At 45.2% G+C, this 26,832-nt stretch overlaps 2 protein-coding genes across 9 annotated transcripts in view; one reads left to right on the top strand and one right to left on the bottom strand.

The window, feature by feature from the left end:
* Positions 1–45: 45 nt before the first annotated feature.
* On the top strand, positions 46–21,966 carry MRPS7 (mitochondrial ribosomal protein S7). Of its 2 annotated transcripts, XR_003942649.1 has the most exons (6): positions 46–132; positions 4,151–4,342; positions 15,088–15,151; positions 15,767–15,934; positions 20,480–21,816; positions 21,877–21,966. XR_003942649.1 is itself a non-coding variant. In XM_030208295.1 (5 exons), exons 1-5 carry the CDS (start codon positions 62–64, stop codon positions 20,699–20,701), a joined length of 717 nt encoding a protein of 238 aa, XP_030064155.1. In that variant the 5' UTR covers positions 46–61; the 3' UTR covers positions 20,702–21,868. The 2 variants fall into 2 exon arrangements, 1 of the variants encoding a protein (XP_030064155.1); XM_030208295.1 differs by lacking the exon at positions 21,877–21,966 and having other exon boundaries at positions 20,480–21,868.
* A 230-nt stretch (positions 21,967–22,196) lies between these two features.
* The window catches only part of MIF4GD (MIF4G domain containing), a 30,207-nt gene continuing 25,571 nt past the window's right edge, over positions 22,197–26,832 (bottom strand). For 4 of the 7 annotated variants that reach the window (XM_030208287.1, XM_030208292.1, XM_030208293.1 and 1 more), the window contains 5 exons: positions 25,996–26,115; positions 23,651–23,760; positions 23,257–23,412; positions 22,907–22,999; positions 22,217–22,444 (listed from right to left, as the gene is read on the bottom strand). In XM_030208287.1, coding sequence (XP_030064147.1) covers positions 22,217–22,444; positions 22,907–22,999; positions 23,257–23,412; positions 23,651–23,760; positions 25,996–26,115 — 707 coding nt within the window. Of the gene's footprint in view, positions 22,445–22,906; positions 23,000–23,256; positions 23,413–23,650; positions 23,761–25,995; positions 26,116–26,832 lie in introns of all 7 variants that reach the window. The other 3 variants (XM_030208294.1, XM_030208291.1, XM_030208286.1) reach the window with 2 other exon arrangements.

The following is a 26,832-nucleotide window of genomic DNA, read 5'->3' as shown; positions in this document are numbered from 1 at the left end:
TTGGATTAGCCGCAGGCATTAAATTAGACAGCCAGTAAACGGGGACCTAGGAAGAGGCAAGATGGTGGCCTCCATGCAGCAAGTGGAAAGGTTGCAGCTTTTTATGCGGAGAACGTGTATCTCGTTTCCGGGGTAAGCAGCGGCTGTCAGGCTGGGGGTGGTGGGAGATAACATTGTTACGCAAATGAAGTTTTATTTTCTCGCACCGGTTCCTTTGGTCGGGGAAACGGGAGCAGAGGTGTCTGCGGCCCTAGCTTGGCTTTTTTTATGGAACGAACAGAATTAAATAAGCTATTGTCTTCTGCATCCTTTCTCCTCAGTGTTACAGGGTTGTCTGTACATTTTGATCCCTGTCCCCCTTCCCTTTATCTCGTATCAGCGAGAGCGAGAAAAGACTGTTCCTTAACTCCTAACCCTTATTCACTTGTTCAGAACCCTTATTTTATCATCCTCACTTTAATATTCTCTTATCTCTTGTTTGTCCTGTTTGTCTGTCCTAATTAGATTGTAAGCTCTGTCAAGCAGGGGCTGTCTTTTCATGTTCAAGTGTACAGTGCTGCGTACATCTAGTAGCGCTATAGAAATGATAAGTAGTAGTATTAACTGCCACTACCACAGGGTTGAGAGATTTGGCTACAACTACACACTGTTCTCAGTTTTGGAGGGAGCCGGGTCTGATGAGTTTTGTTTTAAATAGTTTAAAAAAAAAAAAAACCTTCCTCACCTTCCCCCCGATATTCAGCCGGCGGCCCTGACTGAATATTGGACCGGCACCCGCATAACTTTTTTTTTTTTTTTTTCCTTTATTAAAGCCTCCGAGCCCCCTCTGCCAATGTCCCTTTTTTCCCTACCCCCCCCCCCCCCCCCAATGCAGACAGGCCGGCCCTTGCTCTGGGTCTATCTGTATCTCTGGTGGACCAGCGGGGTTGTTGGGGCCAGAAGCATAGCCCCCTCGCTCCTGCCCCATGTTGTGCTGGTCTAAAATGGCTGTCAAGACCTCTTGTGGCAGCTTGCAATACCACTGCGAGAGGTGGTGGCAGCCATTTTAGACCAGTGCTACAAGGGGCAGGAGTGAGATGGCTGTGCTCCTGCCCCCAACAACCTCGCTGGACCACCAGGGATACAGCTAGGGACTAGGGGGGGAGATGCACAAAAAGCGATTTCGCCGCTTTTGAGAGATCGCCGGCCATCTCCCGATTTATGTCGGGAAATGGCCGGCGATCACTTTCGAAAATAAGCCTGCTGGCCAGTCAGGTTTTCAGATATTCACAATCAATGTGCAAGAGATCATTTTGCACAGAGTGGAGGTAGCACATGCAGGTTCATCTCATGCATATTCATTGTGGGTATCCTGAAAACCTGGGGTATGTTCTGAGGACTGGGTTGGGAACCCCTGGCTTAGAGGGAACATTGCCCCTCCCCCCTGTCTAAAATCCCCCAATACTTGCCTGGATTGCTTTAAGAAACCAAAGCTATGTTTGGGAAGCTTGCCAGGTGCCCTTGGCCTGGATTGGCCGCTGTCGTGGACAGGATGCTGGGCTCGATGGACCCTTGGTCTTTTCCCAGTGTGGCATTACTTATGTACTTATGTAAAGCCCTTCCCTTACTGATTCCCTTAGCGAATCAGTAAGGAACGAGCATGCATCAAGGAAAAGGAATGCAAATGAGCTGCTCGTTGTAGCTCACTTGCATTCTCTATTCCATCAGTAAACAGTTGGCCAATCGAGCATGTGCAGAGCAACCAAGTGTTATGCTGGCTGCTCTGCGCATGCCAAGGACGTCATTTATGGACGTCCTTCACTCAAAAAAAAAAAAAAAAAGCAGCACGTCTGATCCCGCTGCACAAGGGTTTAGCTGCCTCCCAGCACCGTCTCTGGTTTCCTGCCTGTGCATCTCTGTGACTACTTGCCCCGCTCCCTTCCCGTCTGTGACGGTCTCTTTCTGTCGCTTGATCCCTCCCTTCCTCCTGCCCCCTCCCCCCCCCCCCCCCCCCCCCCCGGTGTTCTGGCTCCCTCCCTCTGTGTGTGATCCAGTCAGCTGCCCAGAACTTTCAGCCTGTCAGCGGTTGCTGTAACGGGAGAGATTGCTCTAGTCCGGGATCCAAGAAGAAGGCACAGCTCCCTCCTCCAGGTCTTTCTCAGCCAATCACAGCGCGTTTAGCTGTTACTGATGTCCGCTAAACGTGTTGTGATTGGCTGAGAGAGACCTGGAGGCGGGGCATAATCGAGCACCCTTGAAAAAAAAAGCCCGTCCTGCTCGTCAGGGATGTCCTTCTAAAGTGCCTAACAAGGACGTCCCTGTTGAGTACCCCCGGAGGTCCATAGCAGAAAACCCTCCAACACTGATCCGGTAGTAGTACAGAGCAACCACAACCCCCCCCCCCCCCCCCCCCTGTTTTATGACTGTGATGAAGCGCCCCTCCCCTCCCCCTTCCGTGTGTGTGTGTACAGGAGATGAGTGCTGTGTTAGGGCTCTGCTACTGCTGTCCTTCTCCTGAGCTGTAAAGGACGTTCAAAAAGAACGTCTTTGGAGTGTTTATTTTTTTTACAGGTGAAGGACATCCAAAAAGGACGTCCCTGACGACACTTTTTTTTTCTTCCGATTCTTTCCTTTGCCCCAACGAGAGGTGTAGACCTCCCATTTGGTTTTCCATGGTAAGGGGATCGGAAAACGGTAGTGCATCTCATTATAATAGCCTTGCAATAGCCTTTGGATCATCTGCATTCCGTTTTCGTTATCTGCTACCGTGATCGGAAAATGGCTCGGAGAAGCTTTTAGTGCATGCCGCGGTTTACTACTTGCTCATTAATGGCTAGTTAAGTTTAGCCCTAGGCCTGGAGGGAGTGCCTGCCTGCACAGCTGGGGGGGGGGGGGGGGGCCTTGATGTGGGGAGGGAAAGAAGGGGACATTGGCAGGGGGCTTTAGTAAAAGAAGAAAAAATTTAAGTGTTACATGGGTGCCTGCCCGATATTCAGAGCCAGCACCCGTATAGCTAAGCGGCCTTATTTAGGACAGCTCTTGAGCTGTCCTAATTGAAGCTGCTCAACTATGCAGGTGCCAGCCAGCACTGAATATTTCCGGCACCTGCATAACCTGGGGTTCTTCCCCAGTGCTACCCCTGACGTGCCCACTTTTTGTTTGGGCGGTGTCGGGGGATATTCAGTGGCACTATCTGTTTTAGTGCAGCTGAATAGCCCCAGTTAGGCAGTGGGAAGCTATTTAAGTGGGCAGGAGAGGTTCCTGTCCGCTTAAATCGCTTTGAATATCTGTCTCTTAATCTTTATTCCTGTTGGGAGAAAAAAAAAAAGCTAAAGAATTCAGAAGATGGGATTTCATAGGTGCTCCAGTAGGTTTATTGCCATTCTTTGTCTTCTTTTCTTTCTTTCTTTCTTTCTTTCTCAGAAAGTAGGTGTGGCTGTATTAACGTGTGGTATGTATGTGGAAGCATCATGTAGTCTGATTTTATTGTTGTAAATGGTGACTGATTCTACATACGTTTTTTCTCTTTGTGATTTTTTTTTTTTATTAACTGTGGCTATACTGTTAGGGTCCATTTTATTAAAACTTAAGTGTGCGCTAAATGCTGTTTGTCCTATTTTATACCTATAGGCCATGTGGCACAGTAATGTCCATAGTGTGCACTTAACTTTATTTGAAAATATATTTATTATAGCAAACAGGTGCAAACCTCCTCCCCCCCCTCCCCCACAGAAAATAGAACCAATGCACAACAAAGGTAAAGATAATCTGTGCCAATATAGGGGGCGGCATGGACTCTGATGACCCCCCTCCCCCAATTACCATGATAACTAGAAAACCACAAAGCGACAAACCAGAAACCCCAACCATTATCCCCCCACCCCTCCCACATAGGAGTGAAGATACTTAACACATTACAAATTCAACTCAATAATAAGACTACGGGCTCTGGGCAGTAGAGAGAGCCCAGAAACGTCGCTTATGCTTAGGTGTTAAACAAGCGCACTAAGCTTTAATAAAAGGGGCCCTTAATTTCAATTATTCATCATAATTGATCTATAGTGTTTTGTTTAGAAAGATTATATTTTATATTACGTTGTGTATCTGGAGCCTCTGATAGGACCAACAATTTAGGAAATATAAGAAAGTGAAATAATACTAAACATTTCAGGTTGACTCAGGTGAGATGGAGCCGATACAGTCCTATTTACCTGGATCCAGAGACAAACAAGGAACGTTACCGCAAACCACAGGAGGAGCTAACAGAGGAGGAAAGGGCAGAGAGAGAACTCAAAACTGTCCGACCCATCAAAGCAGCACCTAACAATGTCAGTAGTTCTGTGTTCATGGATCCAGTGATCAGGTCAGGAGGAATGCCTATCTTGCAGAGTTACTACAATTTGCCTATATTTAATATAAGAGAATGCCATTGATATTGCTATGGGGTGGCACAGAGCGGTATGTTCCACCACAAACAGAATTGGTACACTTCCCCTGCAGGTCCAACATCGTCTCCCCGTGGGCCCTACACATCTGTGGTATTCGCTGGCAGCAATTACATCAGGCTCCCTCTAGCCAGCCCCAGGTTACTTCCCTCTGTTGCAACGTCCTCTGCCATGTCCTGCCCGTCCAACAACAGGAACAGCCTCAAGGTGGCCAGAGGAACATAAGAACATAAACATTGCTATACTGAGACAGACCAAAGGTCCATCAAGCCCAGTAACCTGTTTCCAACAGTGTCCAATTCAGGTCACAGATACCTCCTGGCAAGATCCCAGAGCAGTAAAACAGATTTTATGCTGCTTATCCCAGAAATAAGCAGTGGATTTTCCCAAGTCCATTTTAATAATGGCTTATGGACTTTTCTTTTAGGAAATTATCCAAACTTTTTAAAACCCTGCTAAGCAAACTGCTTTTACCACATTCTCTTGCATTGAATTCCAGAGTTTAATTACTTAAGAGAAGAAATATTTTCTCTGATTCATTTTAAATGTACTACTTAGTAGTTTGTTTGTGTGCTCCCTAGTCCTAGTATTTTTGGAAAGAGTAACCAAGTGATTCTCATCTACCTGTTAAGAACATAAGCATTTGCCATACTGGGACAATCAGAAGGTCCATCACGCCCAGTATCCTATTTTCCAGTAGTGTCTGACACAAGTACCTGGCAAGATCCCAAAACAGTAGAATACATTTTATTGTGCTTATCCTAGAAATAAGCAGTGGATTTTCCCAAAGGCAGTGTTAATCACATATGGACTTTTCTTTTAAGAAGTTAGCCACACCTTTTTTAAACCCTGCTAAGCTAACTTCTTTTACCACATTCTCTGGTCTGATGGAATTACTGCCAACAAACACAAGTTTGTTGGGCCCAAGGGGAGAGGAGGGCAGAGGGCGATAGGAAGGTGATGCTGGACTCGCAGAAGGGAATGGGGGGGGGGGGGAGTAGGGGGAAATGGATGTAAAGGGAAAAGTCAGAATGAATGCTGCATATGGATGGCTGAAAGGGAAGAGGAGAGAGCAGGTGAGAAAATAAGTAGCAAACGGTTAGGAGCACAGACAGGGGGAAGCAGAAACAGAGACTGGAAACAAGATGATTAGGATAATAAAATCACCAGACAACAAAAGTAGGAATATGATTTTATTTTCAGTTATTGATTTAATCACGTCAGAATTTATATCTGACAGCATTATTTTGAACTATACAGGAGGAAATGCATTTCTTTCCCCTGGCATGTCAGGGTTTTGGTCTAACTTTTGTCTATATTAGTACTGTCAGTTTGTGTTCTTAATGCTATATTTGAACAGGAATTATATTTGTTCTGCATATGTGACCAAGGCCAGGATGGGGTGCTGTGAAAGGGTATGAGAGAGGAAGGAGAAAGGTCTCTTGAGGGGGTTGTGTGAGGGTAGAAATGGAGTTAATATGGTCAGAGATAGGGTAGAGGGTAAGACAGAAGGACCTGGAGACAAGGATGAATCGAGTGCTGTTTATGAGGTGATAGTTGCAATTTGAATATTTTTTTTTCTGTGGTGAGTTGTAAGGGGAGAGTATGGCGTTGTGATGCAGAACTGAAGCTTCAGGGGCTTGTATTGAGGTTTAGACCAATCCTGTAGAAAATCCAGACTCACTCACATAGTTGAATTATTCTATTAATTATAATGCTACTTTAAAAGTGTGGGGGGGGGGGGGAAGAGGGGTAGCACTAGGGACAGTATATAATATGTGAACCACTTTGGTTGTATCACAGAAATGAGATATGTCAAATGGATTACCTATAAAATCTGCAGAAATGTTGTTTTGACTCCTCCTTCGCTCCCATTCTTATGGTAGCTTGCTCCCCACACCAAATATGTTTGTCTAAAGACACTACTGGAGAACGCATGTGGTTCTGTAAACAATTTCACTTAGCATTTGTGGAAACCAGGAAATAAGTATAAAAACACAGCTATTCTTTTTCAGTTTCTCTTGCTTTTACAAAATATATAGAAATGCTAAATAGTGGTAGTAGTAATATATTTAAGAACAGTCTCTAAACTGAGGCTTAAAAAAAATCAGGAAGGAGGAGAGGAAGTGACGTCACTGAAGCAGATGGCTGCCTAGCGTTCTAGCTCCCGTTCCTCGATACATATAAAAGCTATAAAAAGCCATCACCAACCTTTTTGGAACTTTTTGCAGTGTTCCCCGCTGCTCATCATCGATAACAGAATGAGCAAAGCGTCTTCGGCGCGAGCTAAAGAGCAGGAGAAGTCAGCTGGCGGCGGACCGGCTAAAACCGCGAAGCGCCACGAGGTAATGGCGCCGGTCTCTCCTTCTGACTCTGATTCGGCGCTCTCACTAGCAGAATCGCGGAAACCGCATATCAAAAAAGGGATCTCAGGCGAACTTCGCCAGATTTTGAGCGGTATACAATCGGATATAAATAAATCGAAGGATGAGATTTTGGATAGAATGGAGTCGCTGAGCTCAGACCTCCGTGAACTGGGGAGCAGAGTTGAGGAGGCAGAATCTAAGCTGGAAGAGCACTCGGAGTCTATACAAACATTTGAGACCAATCTCCAAACCCTAGATCAAAAATATGTAGATCTAACCTATAAACTGGATGATCTTGAAAATAGGGGACGGAGAAACAACCTTAGATTCCGCGGAGTCCCGGAGGGCGGAGAGACAGAGAATGTTATTCAAATTGTACAGACACTGTGCGCCAGTTTGCTGGGGGCAGATGGAGCAGGGGTAAAGATTGAGATCGACAGAGCACACAGATCCCTGGGCCAGCGGCAGGAAAATAGAACACGGGACATTATCACCCGGTTTCATAGGTATGAAACAAAGGAACAATTGCTCAATTGCGCCAGGAAAAAGCCCAACTTGGATTATGGTGGGACCCGTATATCTGTTTATCAAGACCTATCACAGTTTACCTTGCAGCAAAGACGTTTGATGAAGCCAGCTCTGGACATTTTGGCCAAAGAACAGATTGCCTATAGATGGGGCTTCCCTTTTTCCCTGATTTACTCACTTCAGGGTGTCAAGATGAGAGCTACATCGCTGACAGAGGCATGGAAATCCCTGCACGGGGCAGGCCTGGTACAGACAACCAAACCACCAGGCGCTCTGGCCCCAGCCACGAAGACAAAGCTTCAAAAGTGGCAGAGGATTCCTGCCACTCCTAAAAGGAATATTCCAAAAAGAAAAGTGGCTGTGGAAGAAACTTGAACTTGGCCAGAAGAAAACTAGCCGAAACTGTTTTCCGGGTTGGTAATGTTGTAGAGAGTTAGGTAAAATACTCTCTGTTTCAAGGTTGACAATACAATGTACTCAGTTTATTATTGCTATTCTATGCATACTTGAACCTTAACTTTAAAGCCCATAGAGTATATAATAATCATGGCTGTGAGGTATAATGTGTATAAAGCTGCATAGTTATGAGAAACTAAGAAGAGGGGGAATGTAAGGTGATGGAAAAAGGGCAGGATCCAATCAAACATGTGGGCGTTTACGAGTGCTCGAGCTGTGCCCGTGCCATTGGTGATGACATAGGATATCGGGGGGGGAGGGGGGGCTGGGGTGCCTGGATGCAGGTGTGTTATTTCCTCATTTCCCACTATTGGGACTTGATCCCTCTAGTCGGTGTTAAACAGGAGGGGATGGGGTGGGTATGGGTAGGGGGAGGGTCATTAAAGGGGGGGGGAGGGTTAGGATAGGATGGGAGCACAATTGGTACTGGATAGCACAAAAACATGAAGTGGAGGGTTCCCACTTGGTGGGGGGTAGAACAGCTGGTGTAACACCACAGGTATGAATACAGACTTAAAAATCTTATCATATAATGTCAAGGGGCTGAATATGCCTCAGAAAAGGCAGAAGTTTTTCAAAGAGATGCAGTTGCTTAGGCCGCATATTATACTATTGCAGGAGACTCATCTCCGCAGGGCACATGAGAGACTGTTAGCTCATCCAGAATACCCAAGCGTCTTCTTTGCCTCCTCTGCCGACGATTCCAGAAAACGTGGGGTGGCAGTTCTGTTTCATAAAACAATCTCGGCCCAAATAAAGAAAATCAGACGGGATCCGGGAGGGCGTTTTTTGCTTCTGCAAATTGTCCTGGGTCAGGTAGATCTCACACTTGCCTCTATTTATGCCCCTAATGAGCACCAGGGAACTTTTTACACTAAGGTGAAAAACATACTCGCTACGTTCACTAGGGGTTCCCTGATTATGGGGGGTGACTTTAATGAAGTTATGGATCCTGGGGTGGACAGATCTGGGAGACCACCACAACCGACATCTAGGGATTCACTGGCTTTGGGTTCCTTGGTCCATTCATTAGGTACCCTGGATGTTTGGAGACTGAGTCATATGACAACCAAGGACTATACTTTTTTCTCCCCTGTACATAAGTCATACTCTCGAATCGACTACATTTTCCTGGACGTCACACTAGCAGAGAGGGGCCCGAGAGCAGAAATTGGCAGTATAACAATCTCAGATCATGCCCCAGTATGGGTGGTTTTATCGACTATCAAAGCAGAGGTTAAAGACCAAAGATGGACACTTAACACAGACCTATTATTGGAGGAGGAAGTGGTGGAGGGGTGTAGGAAGGTCCTGAAAGAGTATCTGGAGTTAAATATGGAATCTGGCCCCCCCCCTCAGTGTGGTGTGGGATGCAATGAAGGCAGTCTCAAGAGGTCACTTTATACAGATAGCTAGTAGACGTGCTAGGGTGCGTAGGATCCAGCTGGCGCAGTGCTTGGAAAAGATAAGGAAACTGGAGGCACAACACAAGTTGGGAGGTTCCCAGGCTGTTTTGGAGGAGTTGCGCGGGCAGAGGCTCCAGCTGGATTCTATTTATTCAGAACAGCTAAGTTGGTTACAATCCAGAAACAAAGTTCGATCTTATGAATTCACTAACAAGGCAGGTCGACTCCTGGCCATAAAGCTGCGTAGGCAAAGAGTAGACCGAACGGTCCCTCACATAAGGGGCTCGAAGGGAGAGTTGCTTAACACGTCTGAGGCCATAAGGAGGCGTTTTAGTGAATTCTATCAGAAACTCTATGCGCAGGAGAACAATCCACCAGAAAATGCTATTTCGGAATATTTGGCAGAGAGTCAATTGACTTCTTTAACTAGTCAGCAAAGAACAGCTTTAGATGCACCGGTCACCCCAGTTGAGGTACAAAAAGCCATCCAACACTTACCATCCTGCAAGTCACCAGGTTTGGATGGATTCCCCAATGAATTTTACAAGAAATATACCATTGAATTGTCCCCACTGCTAGCCGATTTATTTAACTTGATAGGGAAGGGAGAGTCTCTGCCCGCTACCATGTTGGAAGCGTGGATTGCGGTATTGCCCAAACCGAATAAAGATCATAATGATTGTGGATCCTTTCGCCCTATATCTGTTTTAAATGCTGATGTCAAGATCCTAGCTAAAGTCCTGGCCAATCGGCTGGCTCCCTTGCTCCCAGCGGTTATCCATCCTGACCAGGTGGGATTTGTCCCTTATAGAAAAGCTACTGATAATACTAGGAGAGTGGTCGACTTAATATATCTGGCTAAGAAAATGAAGAGACCTCTATGCCTCCTTAGCTTGGATGCCGAAAAGGCTTTCGATCGGGTGCATTGGCCATTCATGTATAGGGTGATGGAGACCTTTGGAATAGGACCACAGTTTTGTAAATGGATACAAGCATTCTATAGCTCCCCTAAAGCTTGTATTCGGGTGAACGGGGGTAATTCGGGGATGATACCCTTGCATAGAGGCACTAGACAGGGTTGCCCTTTGTCCCCCCTATTATTTGCTATGGTTATGGAACCATTTGCAACCCGGCTGAGAAATAATCCAAGCATATCAGGCCTAACTATGGGTGGGAGAACTCATAAACTAGCCCTTTTCGCGGACGATGTCCTGTTATTTGTTACGAACCCCCTGTCCACTTTCCCCGGGCTTCTGCGGGAGATAGAGGAATACTCGACCATGTCGGGATTTAAAGTTAATATGTCCAAGTCTGAGGTTTTGAACATAACCCTCCCGACGGAGCTCAGGGACTCACTGAGGACCTCCTATGCATTTAGATGGGCAGATAAGAGCATTTGTTACCTGGGGGTTAACTTGACAGCAGACCTCTCTGATCTCTTCTCGGCCAACTATAAAGGTTTGGCAGAGGCTCTCATAGAAGACCTGGGTAAATGGGGTGACATTACCCTTTCGTGGTTTGGTCGAATAGCAGCAGTAAAGATGAACGTTTTGCCACGCCTATTATATTTATTTCAGGCTCTCCCAATCAATATGCCACGAAGATTCTTATCATCTTTACAGGACCGTATAATGCGTTTTATTTGGGCAGGGAAGCGTCCACGTATGGCACGCACGGTTCTGTATCAAGGCAGGGAGAGGGGAGGGCTGGGTGTACCCAATTTGGCCTGGTACTACAGAGCAGTTCAGGCACGAGCAGCAGTGGAATGGTTCCAAGACTACCCAGACAGGCAGTGGGTACAGCTTGAACAATACACCCTGGGCGATAGGTCACTGGGGGCCCTCATGTGGATTCCGGGTTCACTTAGGTCTCTGGAGACAGGACTATGCCCATCAATATACGTCACCCTTTCCAATTGGGATAGCATGTTCTTACATCGCCGCACAACGCTATCCCGTCTATCCCCCATAGCCTACAACCCATTGTTTTATCCTGGAACGACAAAAGGAGTATTCACAAAATGGTTCACTGGGGGCCTACGAACGTGGGGTCAGCTATTCGATGGAGAGAAACTGTTGTCCTACCCTGCAGCTCTTGAAAGATTCCCGATAGTGGGGTCTGATAGATACTCATACCTTCAACTGGCCTCCTTTCTTAAGACAAGCGCAGTTCGGGAGGTCATGGCTAGGGAACAAACTGCGCTGGAGCTTATTTGTGACGGCCCACCCACTACGGCTGGGGTGATCTCTCGCCTCTACCGTATTATTAATAGATATTCCCCGAGCTACACGCTCCACAGGAAGAGTTGGCAGAGGGAGCTGGGTATGGTAATTGAGGAGGCAACATGGGAGAGGATGGAGCGGGCAGTTACGAGGGTGTCGTCTCATGTGCCCTTTAAGGAAAATGCTGTGAAGCTATTGTACCGTTGGTACTTGACGCCTGAACGTCTACAGCATATCTATCCCACATTGTCAGGGCTGTGCTGGAGGGGTTGCGGAGTAAGGGGCACAGCTGGTCATATCTGGTGGACCTGTAAGAGGGTCAGGGCCTATTGGAGATCGATTCATAGCAGGCTACAACGGTGGACGGGCAGCCCATTGCCATGGAGCCCAACTTTCTTTCTATTTCTTGGGGGGGCGGTGAGTCTTCCCAGTGCTCGGCATAAATTTGTGGGACAAGCCATAATCGCCGCAAGAGTAATAATTGCCGCGTACTGGAAGCGGCCGGTGACCCCGCCTATCACTAGATGGGTCCAGAAATTGAGATACACCTGTGAAATGGAAAGGCTCCTAGCGGAGAGGCGTAACCAACTAGACAGATGGCATCAGATCTGGGACCCTTTTCTTCTTCATGTATAACTTGACCAAAGTTCTTTGTTAAGGTTGTGCTGGAAGGGTGGGAGGGATGGGGAGGGAGGGTGGGAAGGGTATACCTGTGTTAAGAGAGGTTAAGAGGAAGGGACTAGTAACATAAATGAAAACACTGGAAAAGTGAAGTTTTGAAATCACAAGTCTGATTACTTTATTTGCTATTTCAACATAACAAGAATATTGTATTCTTTTCTTTTTCTCCTTTTGATATACAAAGCAATTGTTGTTGTGTTTTATGTTGCATAACCGTGAATAGTTGAGATCATTCTGGCTTATTTAAAAGGCTTGTAACACGATTTGCATAATGTATTATGTACCAGACGTTTTGTAACATTTATCAATAAAGACTTCTAAAAATTAAAAAAAAAAAAATCAGGAAGGAATGTTGATTTGGCAAAAGGATTGCTGGAGGGGAGGAGGTGCAGCGGAGGGTTTTCCTATTTTGTCTGCTGTGTCCTAGCACACAGATTACTAAAATGATCACCTGACTCCAGATTATAATTGGGGCAAAAAAAAAAATCTCCTTTTACAAAGCAGAGCTACTGATTAGTGTGCACTGAATGCAAAGATGCCAATGAGAACTGAATGGGCTTCTTTGCATTCAGCGCACGCCAATTCGTTGTGCTGCTTTGTAAAAAAGAGCCCTAAACAGGTTGGGGGGGGGGGGGGATTGGGATTGGACGATGATATTTAATTCGCATATTAGTTTAGCTCCCATAAGTGCAGGAGTCCCAAGAACTCTGATGTAACTGTCGGGATGGGGGTAATGGTAGATTCTGTATGAAGCGGGTTTCAGTGTTTTGGGGGAGAGGGGATTTAGATAGGGGAAGGTATTGGGCTGTTGCTTTTTTTTGGGGGGGGGGGGAAGCACTTAGGTTGAGGGTTTATCTCGGGTTGTTAAAATGGAGTAGGGCCCAACTCAGGAGAGGGCAGGTGGGAGGGTAGGGCAGCGTTTCTTAAGCCGGCAACCAAGTCCTCTGGGGGTTCGTGGGGGGGGCTGGAGAACCACCGAATCTCCAGCCCTCCGTGAACATGGGGGGGGGGGTCGTCAGGGGGACCGGAGGTCCACCGGACCTCCAGCCCCCCCCCCCCCCATCGCTGGGTGGGAGTCGGTTTGGCCGGCTGCGGCTGCCTCTTTGTTGGGGGATCGGCAGGCCACTTTGACAGTTTTGGGCTTTTGACAGCCCAGACCTGTCAAAGAAGTGCGGGAGGATTGTGCTGAGCGCATGCTTGGGCGCAATTCTCCCGCACTTCAACATGATAATCAAAGATAATAGCGCTGCTTAGATTTGCATGCATTATCTTTGATCATCGATGCAGAAAAGCCCTGCGCTGTCCCGGCGCTATTTTTAGGGCGCTGTTTGGAACAGCATGGGGCTTTTGATCATGAGGGCCAGAGTTCTGGGCTTGATGGACCTTTGGTCTTTTCCCAGCGTGGCAGTGCTTATGTGCTTATAATAAAAATGGTTGAAACATTAAAAAAAAAAAAAAAAAGAGCCCTAAACTAGTTGCGTGTGTGGTGGTTTTTTTGTTTTTAAATTGCAGAGTACTTGCCTCTCTGTTTTTGTACCTTTCTGCACTAACAACTCCTAAGTGACACAAACACATATTTGGTTTCATTGGGAAAGGTACCCAGGCGTTGTGTGTCATGAAAACACAAATAAACACTTTTTTTTTTAAGGTACCCCTCCTAAATCTATAATTGGAAAATGAACACCTATATCTTCATCTAAGAACTAAAGCCTTAGTTATAATAAACTGGTCCTTGTGTTTCAGCCTTCTGTTTTCAAAATGTTCTGGAAGTTTGAGTGAAAACCTTTGAAAAAGAGATGAAGAACCAGGATTGATTTTTTTTTTTTTTTTTACACCCAAAAAAAAAAAAAAATGCAGAGATAAGGGGAAAGCTATGGTGCTGAAAAAAAAAGGAAAGATCAGAGAAAATATGACGAAATAACAATCTTCAATAAGAGAGTGATGGATGAGTGAACTTGCTGACCACCAGAGGTGATAGGAACCAAAATGGTGATGGAATTCAGCTTGGGAAACACACAGAGGGCATGAAAAGGGAAAGAGAGAAAGATCAAATAGCAACTAGTGCCAGCAGTGGGCAGCAGCAGCTATTTCAAGCAGCCTTTGTCTTCTGATAACTACTGTGTAATGTCCTTCAGGACCTGGAGTGAGGTCATCACCTATAAGTTGTTCTTGAGTGTAACTAGAAAAAGCTGAATGTTTCAGTCTTCAGTTCTAAACTGTACTGTTTATATATTTCTGGGGAAGAAGTACACCCTATACTAATCCTACTCAAAATGGAATGGTTGCGAATACAGATAATACCTTTCCTCATGGTGTAAACCACAGGTGTTTGAGAGCCACAACCCAGTCTGGTTTTCAGGATTTCCACAATGACTATGCATGAGATCTGTTTGCATGCACCGTGCATAGTCATTGTGGAAATCCTGAAAACCAGACTGGGTTATGGCCCTTGAGGACTGATATTGAGCAGCCATGGTCTAAAAGCTTCTTGGGGATTGATATTCAAAGTGATTTAAATAGCCAAAAAAAGGCTCTTGGCTGGTTAAATCGCCTGTTCAGGGCCTGCCACTAATTTTCAATTGCACTTAACCAGTTAGTGCCACTGAAAATAACTGGTTAGCACTGAACTGAAAACCGGCTATTTTGGGGGTGGAGAGTTGGCACTTAACCAGCTGGGTTAATGCAAAAATAGGACCGCATAAGTGTTAGTCCTATTTTTATACAGTAATGTCTTTAGCCAACTCCAGAAACCCGGAAATTCAAGGCCGATGCCCAGATATGGCCTGGCATTGAATTTCCATGTTAACGCTGGTGGCAGCCAACAAAACGCTGATCCCCGCCAACTGAGTATAGAGTCCTTGGTGAACTAGTTATGTCTGTTGGGGGCAGCGATTTGGAGAGTTCGCTGACCGGGCAGGTCCTCACTGACTAAAAGTAGCAACTGTTTCCCAGGAATCTTTCCTATATGCCCTGAACGTCTCTCTCTTTTCTATTATCTTTGCAGTAAATTCACCAACATGATGATGAAAGGAGGTAACAAAGTACTTGTCCAAGTTCTGATACAGCAGGTTAGACCATATTGTCTTTGCTTAAATTCAAACAATGCATTGTACGTCATTCTAGCTCTAAATCTTGGGCTGAACAGGGCTCAGAATGAACCAGTTCCCAACACATTACCTGTCTGTGTTCATATGGGTGGAAGTTAAATGCAGCCTGCAAATATCACTGATTTACTAGAACAGATACATCAGGCATCCCAGTGGTCAAGAGTTCAGAAACATTATGGCAGATGCCACCCTGCCTACTGGACCACATGTACCGTACAAAGTAAATCGACTACAGATTTGCAAATAAAATCTATTCATTATCATCTTACTGTCGGAGAACACTTTAGTTTGCAGCCCAGGGGCTGGCTATTGTTGTAGTTCCTGAACTACTAAGAAAGGCATCGCTTAAATCCAATTCCTGTAATGCACTTACTGACATGTTGTGATTGTTTTATTTCATGTAACATACTTGCTCCCAAGTATCCATAAAGTAGTGAAGGTTGGAACCAGCAACATCAAATAATCCATATGGACTTGCCAAGATGGAGAGATTCCACTTAATGCAATGTATTAGCGTGATGTTCTGACAGACCTACAGTGTGTTCTAATATTTTACCAGAGTCTTTATCCCTTTAGACTTTGGAAGAAATGAAGAGAAAGCAGCTGGAAAAATACTACAAGGCCTCCGAGGAGGAGCAGGCAAGCATCGAGTGCAACCCCTATACAATCTTCCATGTGGCACTCAAGAACTGCGAGCCAATTATAGGCCTCACTAACATTCAACGAGGAGGCAAGTCCTATCAGGTACAGCACAGACAAGGAAAAAAAGCTCCTCTAATAAAATGTAACCTTGTTCGTTGATTTTTGGGTAAGCAAGCGGTCTGACCTAAACAAAGTTGTGCCTCTGTTGATATACACTGGAAAGAAGTGAGCCCACCATAAACATAACAATAACTGCACACCTGTACCAAATTAATTAAAATTTTACGTGCACAAAGTGACATCTATTTAAAAAAAATGTTGTGTACTTTTGTAGAAACAAACCTTAATGTTACTGAAATGTAAAATTTTAACTTCAAACAATTTTATTGATGACAACACAAAATCCAGGAAGAAAATGGTCTTAAACAATTGCAAAGAACATACACCAGCAGGATCCAAAATGAAAATATCAAGCTATACCAAGAAAATACACTGATTCTTTGGCGTCAATCAATTTTACTCCCTTTAAAAATCTAAACCGTCCTTAAACAGTGCCTCCAAGTAACTGAACAAATTAGTTCCCTGCCCCAACTACTCCATCCCCACAACATAGTTTGAAAGATCTGCGATGTAGACTGGACCTACAGGTCCCAACCTACCCTAACCCTTCCCTGCGATGCCTGGTCCCCTCCTGCCCAGCCACCCGGTGAAAATCTATTCAGAATTTAACTTTGAGCCATAGGTGAGATTTTGTTCAGGTAGGCCTCCCAAATCGCAAGAAACCTCTGCTGCCTCCTCGGTGACAAGTGGGCTCCCTGTGATTCCCATGAAATGTAAAATTTTAAATAACACTACCCAAAAGTTATCCTCAGGAGCTTAGCCGAGATTGGGTGGCAGAGCCAGTAGTGGGAGGTGGGGATAGTGCTAGGCAGACTTATACAGTCTGTGCCAGAGCCGGTGGTGGGAGGCGGGGCGGGGATAGTGCTGGGCATACTTATACGGTCTGTGCCCTGAAAAGGACAGGTACAAATCAAGGTAAGGAATACACAAAAAGTGGCACATATGAGTTATCTTGTTGGGCAGACTGGATGGACCGTGCAGGTCTTTTTCTGCCGTCATCTACTATGTTATTGTGTTAGATTTGACCTTAAGGGCCCCGTTTACTAAGGTGTGCTAGTGTTTTTAGTGCACGCTAGAGACACCCATGTATTCCTGTAGCATGTGCTAAAAATTCTAGTATTCCTATAGCGCAGCTTAGTAAACCGGGCCCTTAAGGTCAATCTGAACAGTCTGAATGTTTAAATCTGATCTTTTAGGGCCGTACCCTTTTTCAACAATGAGAGTTAATTAAAACTAGATGTCTTATCCTCTTTTGATAACATTTTATAAATGCGCAATGACATCACAGGTGACACCAGCGAGTAAATAAGTCATGTCGGAAACTGAGATTTGTGACAGCAGTTTGTAAAAATTAAAAATCTCTTAAATGGGACGAGGGATTCTTATGTAATTTGGCGTCGGTGAGGAGCTGTCACTTTGTGCATGTAAAATCTTAATTAATTCGGTGAAGGTTCAAGGTGGTTGTTGCAAAATGTTTAGGGGGCTCATTTTTTTTTCCAGACACAGGGGCAGATGCACTAAAGCTAAATGAGCCTTTAATGACTCTCCAACGAGGAAAATTTGATCCGTTGCATGCATCAAAGGGCTTTTACCGAGGAAGCCAGCAGCTAACGAAAACGGAATGGAGATGAGCAATTAGTGTGAAAACCCCATTGAAACGACATGCACTAACCTTTTCCGATTGCCTTTACGCAGGAAAAAGGCAGGAAATCTAACGAGAGGTCTGGACCACTCGTTAGGACAGCTCTGTGCCAGGAAAAATCATTAAGTGAAAAAATAAACAAACTTTGAGCCAATCCCAGCGCATTAGCAGAGCTAAAAGCGCTGTGATTGGTCCAAAGGACGTCAGAAAACACATAAATAAATAAAAAAAAAAAAGGGTCGGGAGGGGGCAAGGGCGCTCATCAGGAGCGTCCTGTACGGACGGCCTTGCCCCCCCCCCCCCCGCTGCTCCCCACTTTCCTCCGCTCCCCCCACCCCGAAAAAGCAAAATTCAAGCAGCCCCTGCCCCTCCCTTCCTCACTACTCTCTCACCTCAGCTCCGCCTCCCGACATCCTCCGTCCTGTGCCCCGCCCCCTTTTGGGGTCGTCGCCGCCATTCCCCTCCTCCATCGGGCCCCCCTCCCTCTTACCGGGCCCGTGCAGCGCCTCTCTCCTCTGTCCGAAGGCGCTGCACGGGCAAGAAGACAGCTGATGCCTGCCTTCGCCCAGCTTCGATGGCGCGTCTTTCTCCTGCTGGGCCCGCCCCTGTCTGACGTCGGTAACCTACGTGCAAGTTCCCTGGTTCTCCATAGACTTAACTGTAGCCAGTTTACTGTGTGTTGACTCTTCAGTAAGTTCTACCTGCAGGGTTGCCAGGTGGAAATTTTTTTTCCAGCCCAATCCAGCCCAAAACCCGCCCAAACACAAACCCCGCCCCTGACACCCTCACCCCCGCGTCATCACCCCCGCCGTCACCGGCCCCGCCTCCCTGTCATCGGCCCCGCCTCCTACGTCACTAACCCCGCCCAAAAACGTCACTAACCCCGCCCCCCGCGGCCGAAAAAGCCGCACAAAAAACCGCCCGGAAGCCCAAAAAACAGCCCAAAAAACCACAACCCGCCGTGGGCAAAAATTTCCCGCGGCGGGTCGTGGAAAACCGCCCAATTGGGCGGTAAAACCGCCCACCTGGCAACACTGTCCACCTGGGGTGCTGTTGTGTGATGGGCCCCCTGGTGGCATACTGTCCGGGCTAAGCAGAGGGTTCAGAGATGGCTGTCCTCTATAGCAGCCAGTAGTCTCAGTATCCTGGATTGGGGACCACTTTACACTTAGGGTGACATCCATATACGCCAGTCCTCCAATCCTACTAGCCCTGGTAAAGCTTTCCAGTAGCCAAACAATGGTTCTGGTACTTTACAAGAGTCCTCTGGTGGCTTTTATAGAAATAAATATGCTTGGTTAGCAGGTTTCATGAGGTTATGCAAATTAGGCCATCCATATGCAAACCCACGCCAATTAGCCTTCCTAATCACTCTGTTGGAGGGAAATCCTTCTCAAACTCTTAACAGCGCCCTCCTTCGGGAGACCTGGGACTCCATTAAAAATAGCCTTCATCCCTGGACAGGACTTTCAACTTCCACCACAACTTCACAGTCCTGTCCTCCACCCCCGGCTGTCCAATTCTTAGTTCACATCATCCAATGTTACCTCACACTGGGTTCCACAACAGGTGTATTACTTATTTAGTGTAGTGTTACAGTAAGTACCTTTTCCCTTGGTTTTTGGACGTGGCATCTTGCCTCAACATTCCCAGACATCTGGCAACTATTTCCTTCCCTCAGCCCTAGGGCCTCTCCTACTTAACTTAGCAATGGGTAACATCTGCCTCACCCCCCCCCCCCCTTAGCTATCTGTGTCTGGGCTGTCCTTGAGGCAGAGCCCGCCTCCCCCAAGGGTTTCCACAAAAATCGCACAATCCCCTCCCCTATTAGAATGCCCTTTAGAAAAGGGATGGTGAATAAGACCGAAAACACTATAATGCCTTTGTATCGCTCCATGGTGCGTCCACATCTTGAGTATTGCGTTCAGTTCTGGTCACCGTATCTCAAAAAATATATAGCGAAATTAGAAAAGGTTCAAAGAAGAGCGACCAAAATGATAAAGGGGATGGAACTCCTCTCGTATGAGGAAGGGCTAAAGAGGTTAGGGCTCTTCAGCTTGGAAAAGAGACGAATGAGGGGAAATATGATTGAGGTCTACAAAAATACAGAGAGTAGGGGACACTTTTGAGGAAGTAACATAGAAATACATTTAAAACAAATAGGAGGAAATATTTTTTTCACTCAATAAATAGTTAAGCTCTGGAACTCTTTGCCGGAGGATGTGGTAACAGCGGTTAGCGTATCTGGATTTAAAAAAGGTTTGGACAAATTCCTGGAGGAAAAGTCCATAGTCTGCTATTGAGGCAGACATGGGAAGCAACTGCTTGTCCTGGGATTTGTAGTATGGAGTGTTGCCATGATTTGGGTCTTCCAGGTACTTGTGACCTGGCTTTGGCCATTGTTTGGAAAAGAAGATACTGGGCTAGATGGACCATTGTTCTGACCCAGTATGGCTACTCTTATGTTCTTAAGGGATGCTTCTAGACTAAGCAGGTCACGTTTCCCTTTTGAGCACCCTCTAGCAGCCTCCTCCAGCTCATTTACACTGGTATCCCCATTGGAGCTCCTTCTAGTGACCAGATCATGACAGGGCCTGTCCTTTACTTATCACACAGTAGATGGTCATAACAAATCAGGGCTGCTCTTTTACTTACCTCAGAACTTAACCACTTAACTTCATAAGAAAACCACATAGGATTGCTTTTTGTGTAGGCCAATTTATCATGTGGTTAAGGGCTGAATATTGCACTTATTCACATAAGTTTTAGTGGCCAACCTATATATTCAAGGCCAGTGCCCAGGAATACAACTGGCGGCGGACATAAAAACGCTGACTGCTAGCTGAACATCGGCCCACTGTGACTGACAATGTCTCTGATTGCAGGTTCCAGTTCCTCTGAAAGATAACCATCGCCGCTTCCTGGCCATGAAATGGATGATCACAGAATGTCGTGAAAACAAGCACCGCTGCACCCTCATGCCTGAGAAGCTGTCTCAGGAACTCCTGGAAGCCTTCCATGGGCAGGGCTCCGTTGTGAAAAGGAAACACGACTTCCACAAGATGGCAGAGGCCAATCGAGCATTTGCACACTACCGCTGGTGGTAGGGACAGCATGCAGCCGGGCACGATGTGCGGGTGCATCTTTATTAGTAAATAACTGTGCTTCAGGTTCCTACCCCACTGATGAGGATTGTTTTAAATCGCCAACCGTGGACTGTTAACTTGTTGGGTCCTGTTCTTCAAGCACTGCAATGGACAACGTGGGAACAGCTTTGGAAACAGAAAATTTAATTGTGGAAAGCAGAAATGTTTAATACCTAATCCAAGACTAGCAGAAGTACTTGTATTAATTGAAACATTACAAATCGGCTTCATTTTCATTTCTTTATTTATATTGCTAAACATTAGGGCAATATCATACATTTTGTAAAAAAAAAAAAAAAACCTTACGTCCAACGTGGTTCTTTTATAAAATACTTTAAAAATGCAGTTGGTAACTCTGGTTATATACAGAGGGAATCTGGATTTTATAACTATACATCATCCATTATTTTTATTTAAAATTCTTTTTATCACCTATAAACAGCTAGAGAGGCAAAATGGTGTGCAAAAACCTAAATATAACAACCAACAACCCCCCGTCCTCCATATACGCTGAAATGGATATTCCAACTGCTTAAAATATGTGCATAAGTTCATAATTCATGTAGATTTGGTCATACATAAAAGAGGTGTTTTGAAACTTCGATATACAAGTAAAATGTATACATTATGTACACGATCTGCACATTATGCCCTGTTTTTCCAATCATTCAAGTTACACATATATATATCTAGTCGCACAGCAATCCCATTTTCAACTGGTGCAGATACCTTGAGTTTTGAAAATTGGGTGGTTTTGCGCTTCAAATTTCATGTGTAACTTTGCATTTAGGGGTCAAGGGTCATGGCCTTTCTGTTGTAAACTGCTTTGGTTGTACATATTCTGTGCAGGTACTTAGGATCCCTGTTTAAAAATTTAGCCCTGTCTGAACTTCCTAGAATAGGAAGACTATCCCAAGAGGATGTGAGGCAGCTGCTGCTACCTAGAGTTAACAAAAAAAAAACAAAAAAAAGATTTTACAATTGCCTTAACTACCTAATCCTCTATAACAAACAGTATGTGCTGCATTTCCTACAGCAAGGAAGCGGTTTGGATTACAGGAAATGCTGGGAAGCAGGTTTGTTGCTGGTGTACTTTATATTTAGCTTCCATGGGTTTAATCTTTGGGTTCTGCCAGGTTTGTTGCTGGTGTACTTTATCTTTAGCTTCCATGGGTTTAATCTTTGGGTTCTGCCTTGAGCATCAGCATAGTGCAAGAACCTGCAACGGAATTCAGTAAAAGGCCTCTAGGCAACTAGCTAAAAATCTACGTACAAAACTTTAGAAAAAAAATATTAAGCTTTGAAAGCCTTTCAAAATCCATCTTAGAGGTCTGTCTAGGAAATGTCAGTGAGAAAAAAATAAAGTCACACTTCCAAGCTGTTATAATATGTAACACAAGTCCTGTCAGGTTGACTTTTAGCATCCTGGATCTGCATTAAGCAGTTGTGTGACGGTTGTAACATTTCTGGCCTGCATCAGTCAGTGACTTCACTGTAGTAATATTTCTGGGCTGCATCTGTTGTTCTCCAGCCAGCAGCTCGGAACTCTATGATCTCCAGCAGGAGAAGCTGAGCAAGGGAGCTAAGACCACCTTCTAGAAGAAAGCCATCACGCAAGAGAACAAAGAGCTCATCCATTCGCTGTGTGTTCATCTTCTCCAGCTGGTCTCCAACCCGGTGTAGCTGCAGCACCAGACAGTCCACCTAATTAGGAGACAGGGTGAGAGAGGAACCAAGTACAACTTCTAACTTGTGCTTGCACCTTCCACCTCGTTCCTGTGAAGTATGGCAGGTGCAGAAGAAACCAGACTCCCCCAATCCCAGTGCATGATTTGACTATATTTTTTGAAATAGTTTCATTGGATACAGCGGTGGTTCCAAAACCTGATCCTGGAGGCACCCCAGCCAGTCAGGTTTACAGGATATCTACAATGAATATTCATGAGATATATATTTGCATGCAGCGGAGTCAATGCATGCAGATCTCTCGTATGAATATTGATTGAGGATATCCTGAAAACGTGACTGGCTGGGGTGCCTCCAGGCCCAGGTTTGGGAACCACTCGGATACATGGTATTCAAGAAACTACAAGACTTTCATAGCAGGTTGGAGTGGCAGCTCTGGGTTCCAAAGTATAACCACTCCAGAAGCCATCCTGCACTCACCTCATCCTCCTCTTGAAGGCTGTCTGGCTGCGCCAGTAGAAAGAGACAGTCGTAGATAGGATTCACCAGAGCCATCATGGGCATGTTGTTAACCTGTTGGACCACAGATTGCAGGCATCAATAAATAGAAGCCAAGTGGAAGAATCAGTCCTCAAGTCTTCGGGTGGCTTGCAGACAGAATGCATCAGAGAAGATTCTGGAGCAATGTGAGGAAGCTTTTCTTCAGAGAAAGAGGTGGAAGCATGAACACACTAAAGAAATTAGATAGCCAGGGACAAATAAAGAAGAGCCTTAGGGGCTGTGATTCCCCGCAGGTAGTAAAAGTAGGTCATAATCTATAGAAAACCTACCCTCAAGTAGTCAAAGATGTTGCAGATGAGTCTAACGTAGCGCACCCATTCCTGCAATGACCGGGCTCGCATCTCTTCCCGGCCGGCGTACTCCTGCTGCAGCCGATTCAGAAGACCATGGCGGAACGTGCTCTGGCCTGTCTGCTTGCTCTCCGCCTTTCAGTTGGGGGAAGAGAGGTGTAACATCACTGAACATCTTTTTACAATGCTTCCTCTCTACAGTGAGAACGGGAACTATAGGGACCTTCCTTACAGCTTAATCCTCTTAAAGCAGCACATACAAGATCCACAAAGCTTATCCCACCTCTGTTCTCTCTTTGATATTAGAGTAAGATTCATTGTCTTGGTTCTGTGTCCCCTTGTAAGACTAATGGTTGCTTCCAGCACCTCCTACCTGTATGACGGTGTAGCATATCCTTCCAGCTTCCTTACTAAAGATAGCATCTTTCAGGGCTTGGTCTACTATAACGTTTGCCACTTTCTCCAGATCCACGCTGCTGGGGTCTGCAGAGGAAGAGATCAATCACTGGAGATAAAGGATAGTATTTACTCTCTCCGCACCAAATATAACAGCAATATGAATGGGATGGGGGAAGCACTCTGTCTACCGCAGGGGTTCTTAACGCAGTCCTCGGGACGCTCCTAGCCAGTCAGGTTTTCAGGATATCCGCAGTAAATATGCATGAAATACATTTGAATGCACTACCTCCATTCTATGCAAATCTATCTCATGTATATTTACTGTTTCTTCTCAATTATAACCTAAATTTTACAAAAGTATATATTCAACCGTTACTAATACATCAAAACCATACCTTTATTAATATTCAACCTAAAACATCACATTGGAAATGGAGATTCAATTTTACCCCTCGAAGTGGGTTAATTATCAACTATAACAGATGTCCATAATTACAAAGTTTATCTCCTTAAACTTTGCTTAAAGTGAATGTAGTCTTTTACTTATCTTGTTTGCATTCCCAAAACGGTACTGTAAAGTTCATCCATAAATCGATGTCAAATCTTCTGTTTGTTGATAAAAAACTGTCGTCAATCCCAACAGTATCTGTCTCCTTAAAGGAGTATAGTCTCTTCACACGCAATCTGCTGTACTCCAAAATAATCCTTCTGTTGGATACCACTCACAACGGTGTTGTAATCTCACATTATCCACTCAATTCACGGATCTCAACACAGGCCGTGTTTCATAATTACTTCTTCAGGAGATCCAGCCACATTTAAGCGCTAGGCTCAAAAACCGGACAGCCCTCACTGATGACATACATCGTCATACTGAGTTGAATTTACTGTGGATATCCTGAAAATCTGACTGGCTAGGTGTGTTCTGAGGACCGAGTTGAGAACCCCTGTGCTAATGAGACCTGACCATCCTTCACATCTTCCGCTAGACCAGTAGTTCCCAAACCTGGTCCTGGAGGCTCCCCAGCCAGTCAGGTTTTTAGTATTTCCACAATGAATATTCATGAGAGAGATTTGCATGCAGTGGAGGCCATGCATGCAAATCTCTCATGAATATTCATTGTGGGTATCTTGAAACCCTGACTGGCTGGGGTGCCTCCAGGACCAGGTTTGGGAACCACTGTGCTAGACTCTTAACAGAAAACGTGAAGGGTGAGTAGGTATTGTCTCATTAGCACAAGGGTTCTCAAGCCAGTCCTCCGGACACAACAAGCGAGTCTGGTTTTTGAGCTATCTACAGTGAATATGCATGAGGTAAATTTGCATGCACTGTCTCCATTATATGCCAATCTACCTCACGTATATTTATTATAGTTTATTAAAACTTGTTCTACCGCCCAAGCTAACGTGCAGATGTATATTTATTGTGGCTATCCTGAAAACCTGACTGGAGCACCGCCCCCTACTGGTTGCAATGCAGTTGGAGGACACCTGCTCAGCTTAGAGGGAATACTGCTGGCTAGGTGTCTGTTGAGAACCCCTGCACTAGCCTATTTGGATTTCAGGATATTCACAATAAATACGCATAAAAGATTTTCATACATTGGCTCCATTGTATGCAAATCTCTTTCTTTCATGCATGCTCACTAGGAATATCCCAAAAACCAGATTGGATGGGGGTCTTCCAGGCACAGCTTGAGGAACACCCCATCTTAGAAAACCGATATTCATGGAAGCTGAAGCAGATTAACGTGTAGGCCAGTGCTTCTCAACCCGGTCCTTGGGGCACACCCAGCCAGTCAGGCTTTCAGGATATCTACAATGAGAACAATTTGCATTCTTGGGACACAAGTTAATCTCATGCATATTTATTGTAGATATCTTGAAAACGTGACTGGCTGGGTGTGCCCCGAGGACTGGGTTGAAAACCACTGGTGTAGGCAAAAAAGTACTTGGGGAAAAAAAAAAACCCAAGAAACTTTCCAACTTGCTGTTTTCAAAATGAAGGTGATTTGGGCTCTTGAACACAGAAAAATGCAATTTCAGGTGCCACTGTGGACTATATTGCAGCTGCTGTGGGAACGAACGAGCTGGTGCTGCTGCATGTTGGATATAATGTGACTCGGTATTTAGACAGAGCTCTTTCTGGTGAATTGTATTACTCGTGTCAATTGCAAATGGAAGAGCAGGACTGAAAATCCCACAATGCACTGGGATGAAAAGGAAAAAACCCAGGACTGGGTCATGTCATATATATCTGAACTCCCTAGGAGAGTGAAAGAATAAATCTTTAGATTTCTAAGCATAAGAAGCACTGACCTTTCAGAGCTGTCTTCAGCAGCTTCTGGGTGTCTGCATTCAAAGACTGCATCTTGCACTCTTCTTTAACTGTGTCTCCCATGTTACGGCTTAGAGCTTCTGAAGTATGGGCCCAAACAGCTAGAAAGAAAAGTCACCAGTTTTATTCAGAGAACAATAAAGAAAATTCCCTTTGCTATGCCTTGGCTATCAGCTCAAAAGTACTGAAGAGTGAAAGAACGACCACAAGAGTCAACTGCAGCCTTGCGAATGCACACACGGGGCCAATGCAACAGTATTAAAGGTGCCCTAGGCAAACCTTCAGCCTTGTGTGCCATCCAATTCACGTATAGGTACCTTGGCCCCTCAACAATCATGATTATTCCAACCCTGCCCCTCAGAATAATCTGGGTAAATGAGATATTTGAAAAATTGCCCTCCCTCCCTGCCATTATTTCTTTGAGTGTGTATGGTTGTCAGGTACAGAATGACATGGGGATGGGGACAGATCCCATGGGGACGGGAACAAAAAAATTTTTCCCGTGCCATTTTTTACTTTGAAGCTTGTTAATGAACTGGACTGTTATTTATGTTTGAGTGATGCAGACAATGATATTTTGATTTTTTGGGAAAACATGCTGGCCACCACAAGTAACAAAATTTGCATGGGGGGATCCCATACATCCTGCTACCAGCACATCTTCTAAGAAGACATCTTCTATTGCAGGAAGGACTGTGGAAGACGGGAGAGCTAGACTGAATCCTGAGATTGTTGATGATTTCATATTCATCTACAGATTAAAACATCATAACTATGCTTCATAAGGCATATTTCTCCCCTCTCGGGCATACAGAATG

This window comes from Microcaecilia unicolor, chromosome 6 (assembly GCF_901765095.1).
Source record: "Microcaecilia unicolor chromosome 6, aMicUni1.1, whole genome shotgun sequence".
NCBI lineage: Eukaryota > Metazoa > Chordata > Amphibia > Gymnophiona > Siphonopidae > Microcaecilia > Microcaecilia unicolor.
The sequence above is the reverse complement of the archived record's forward strand: the minus strand, read 5'-3'. Positions and strand labels throughout refer to the sequence as shown.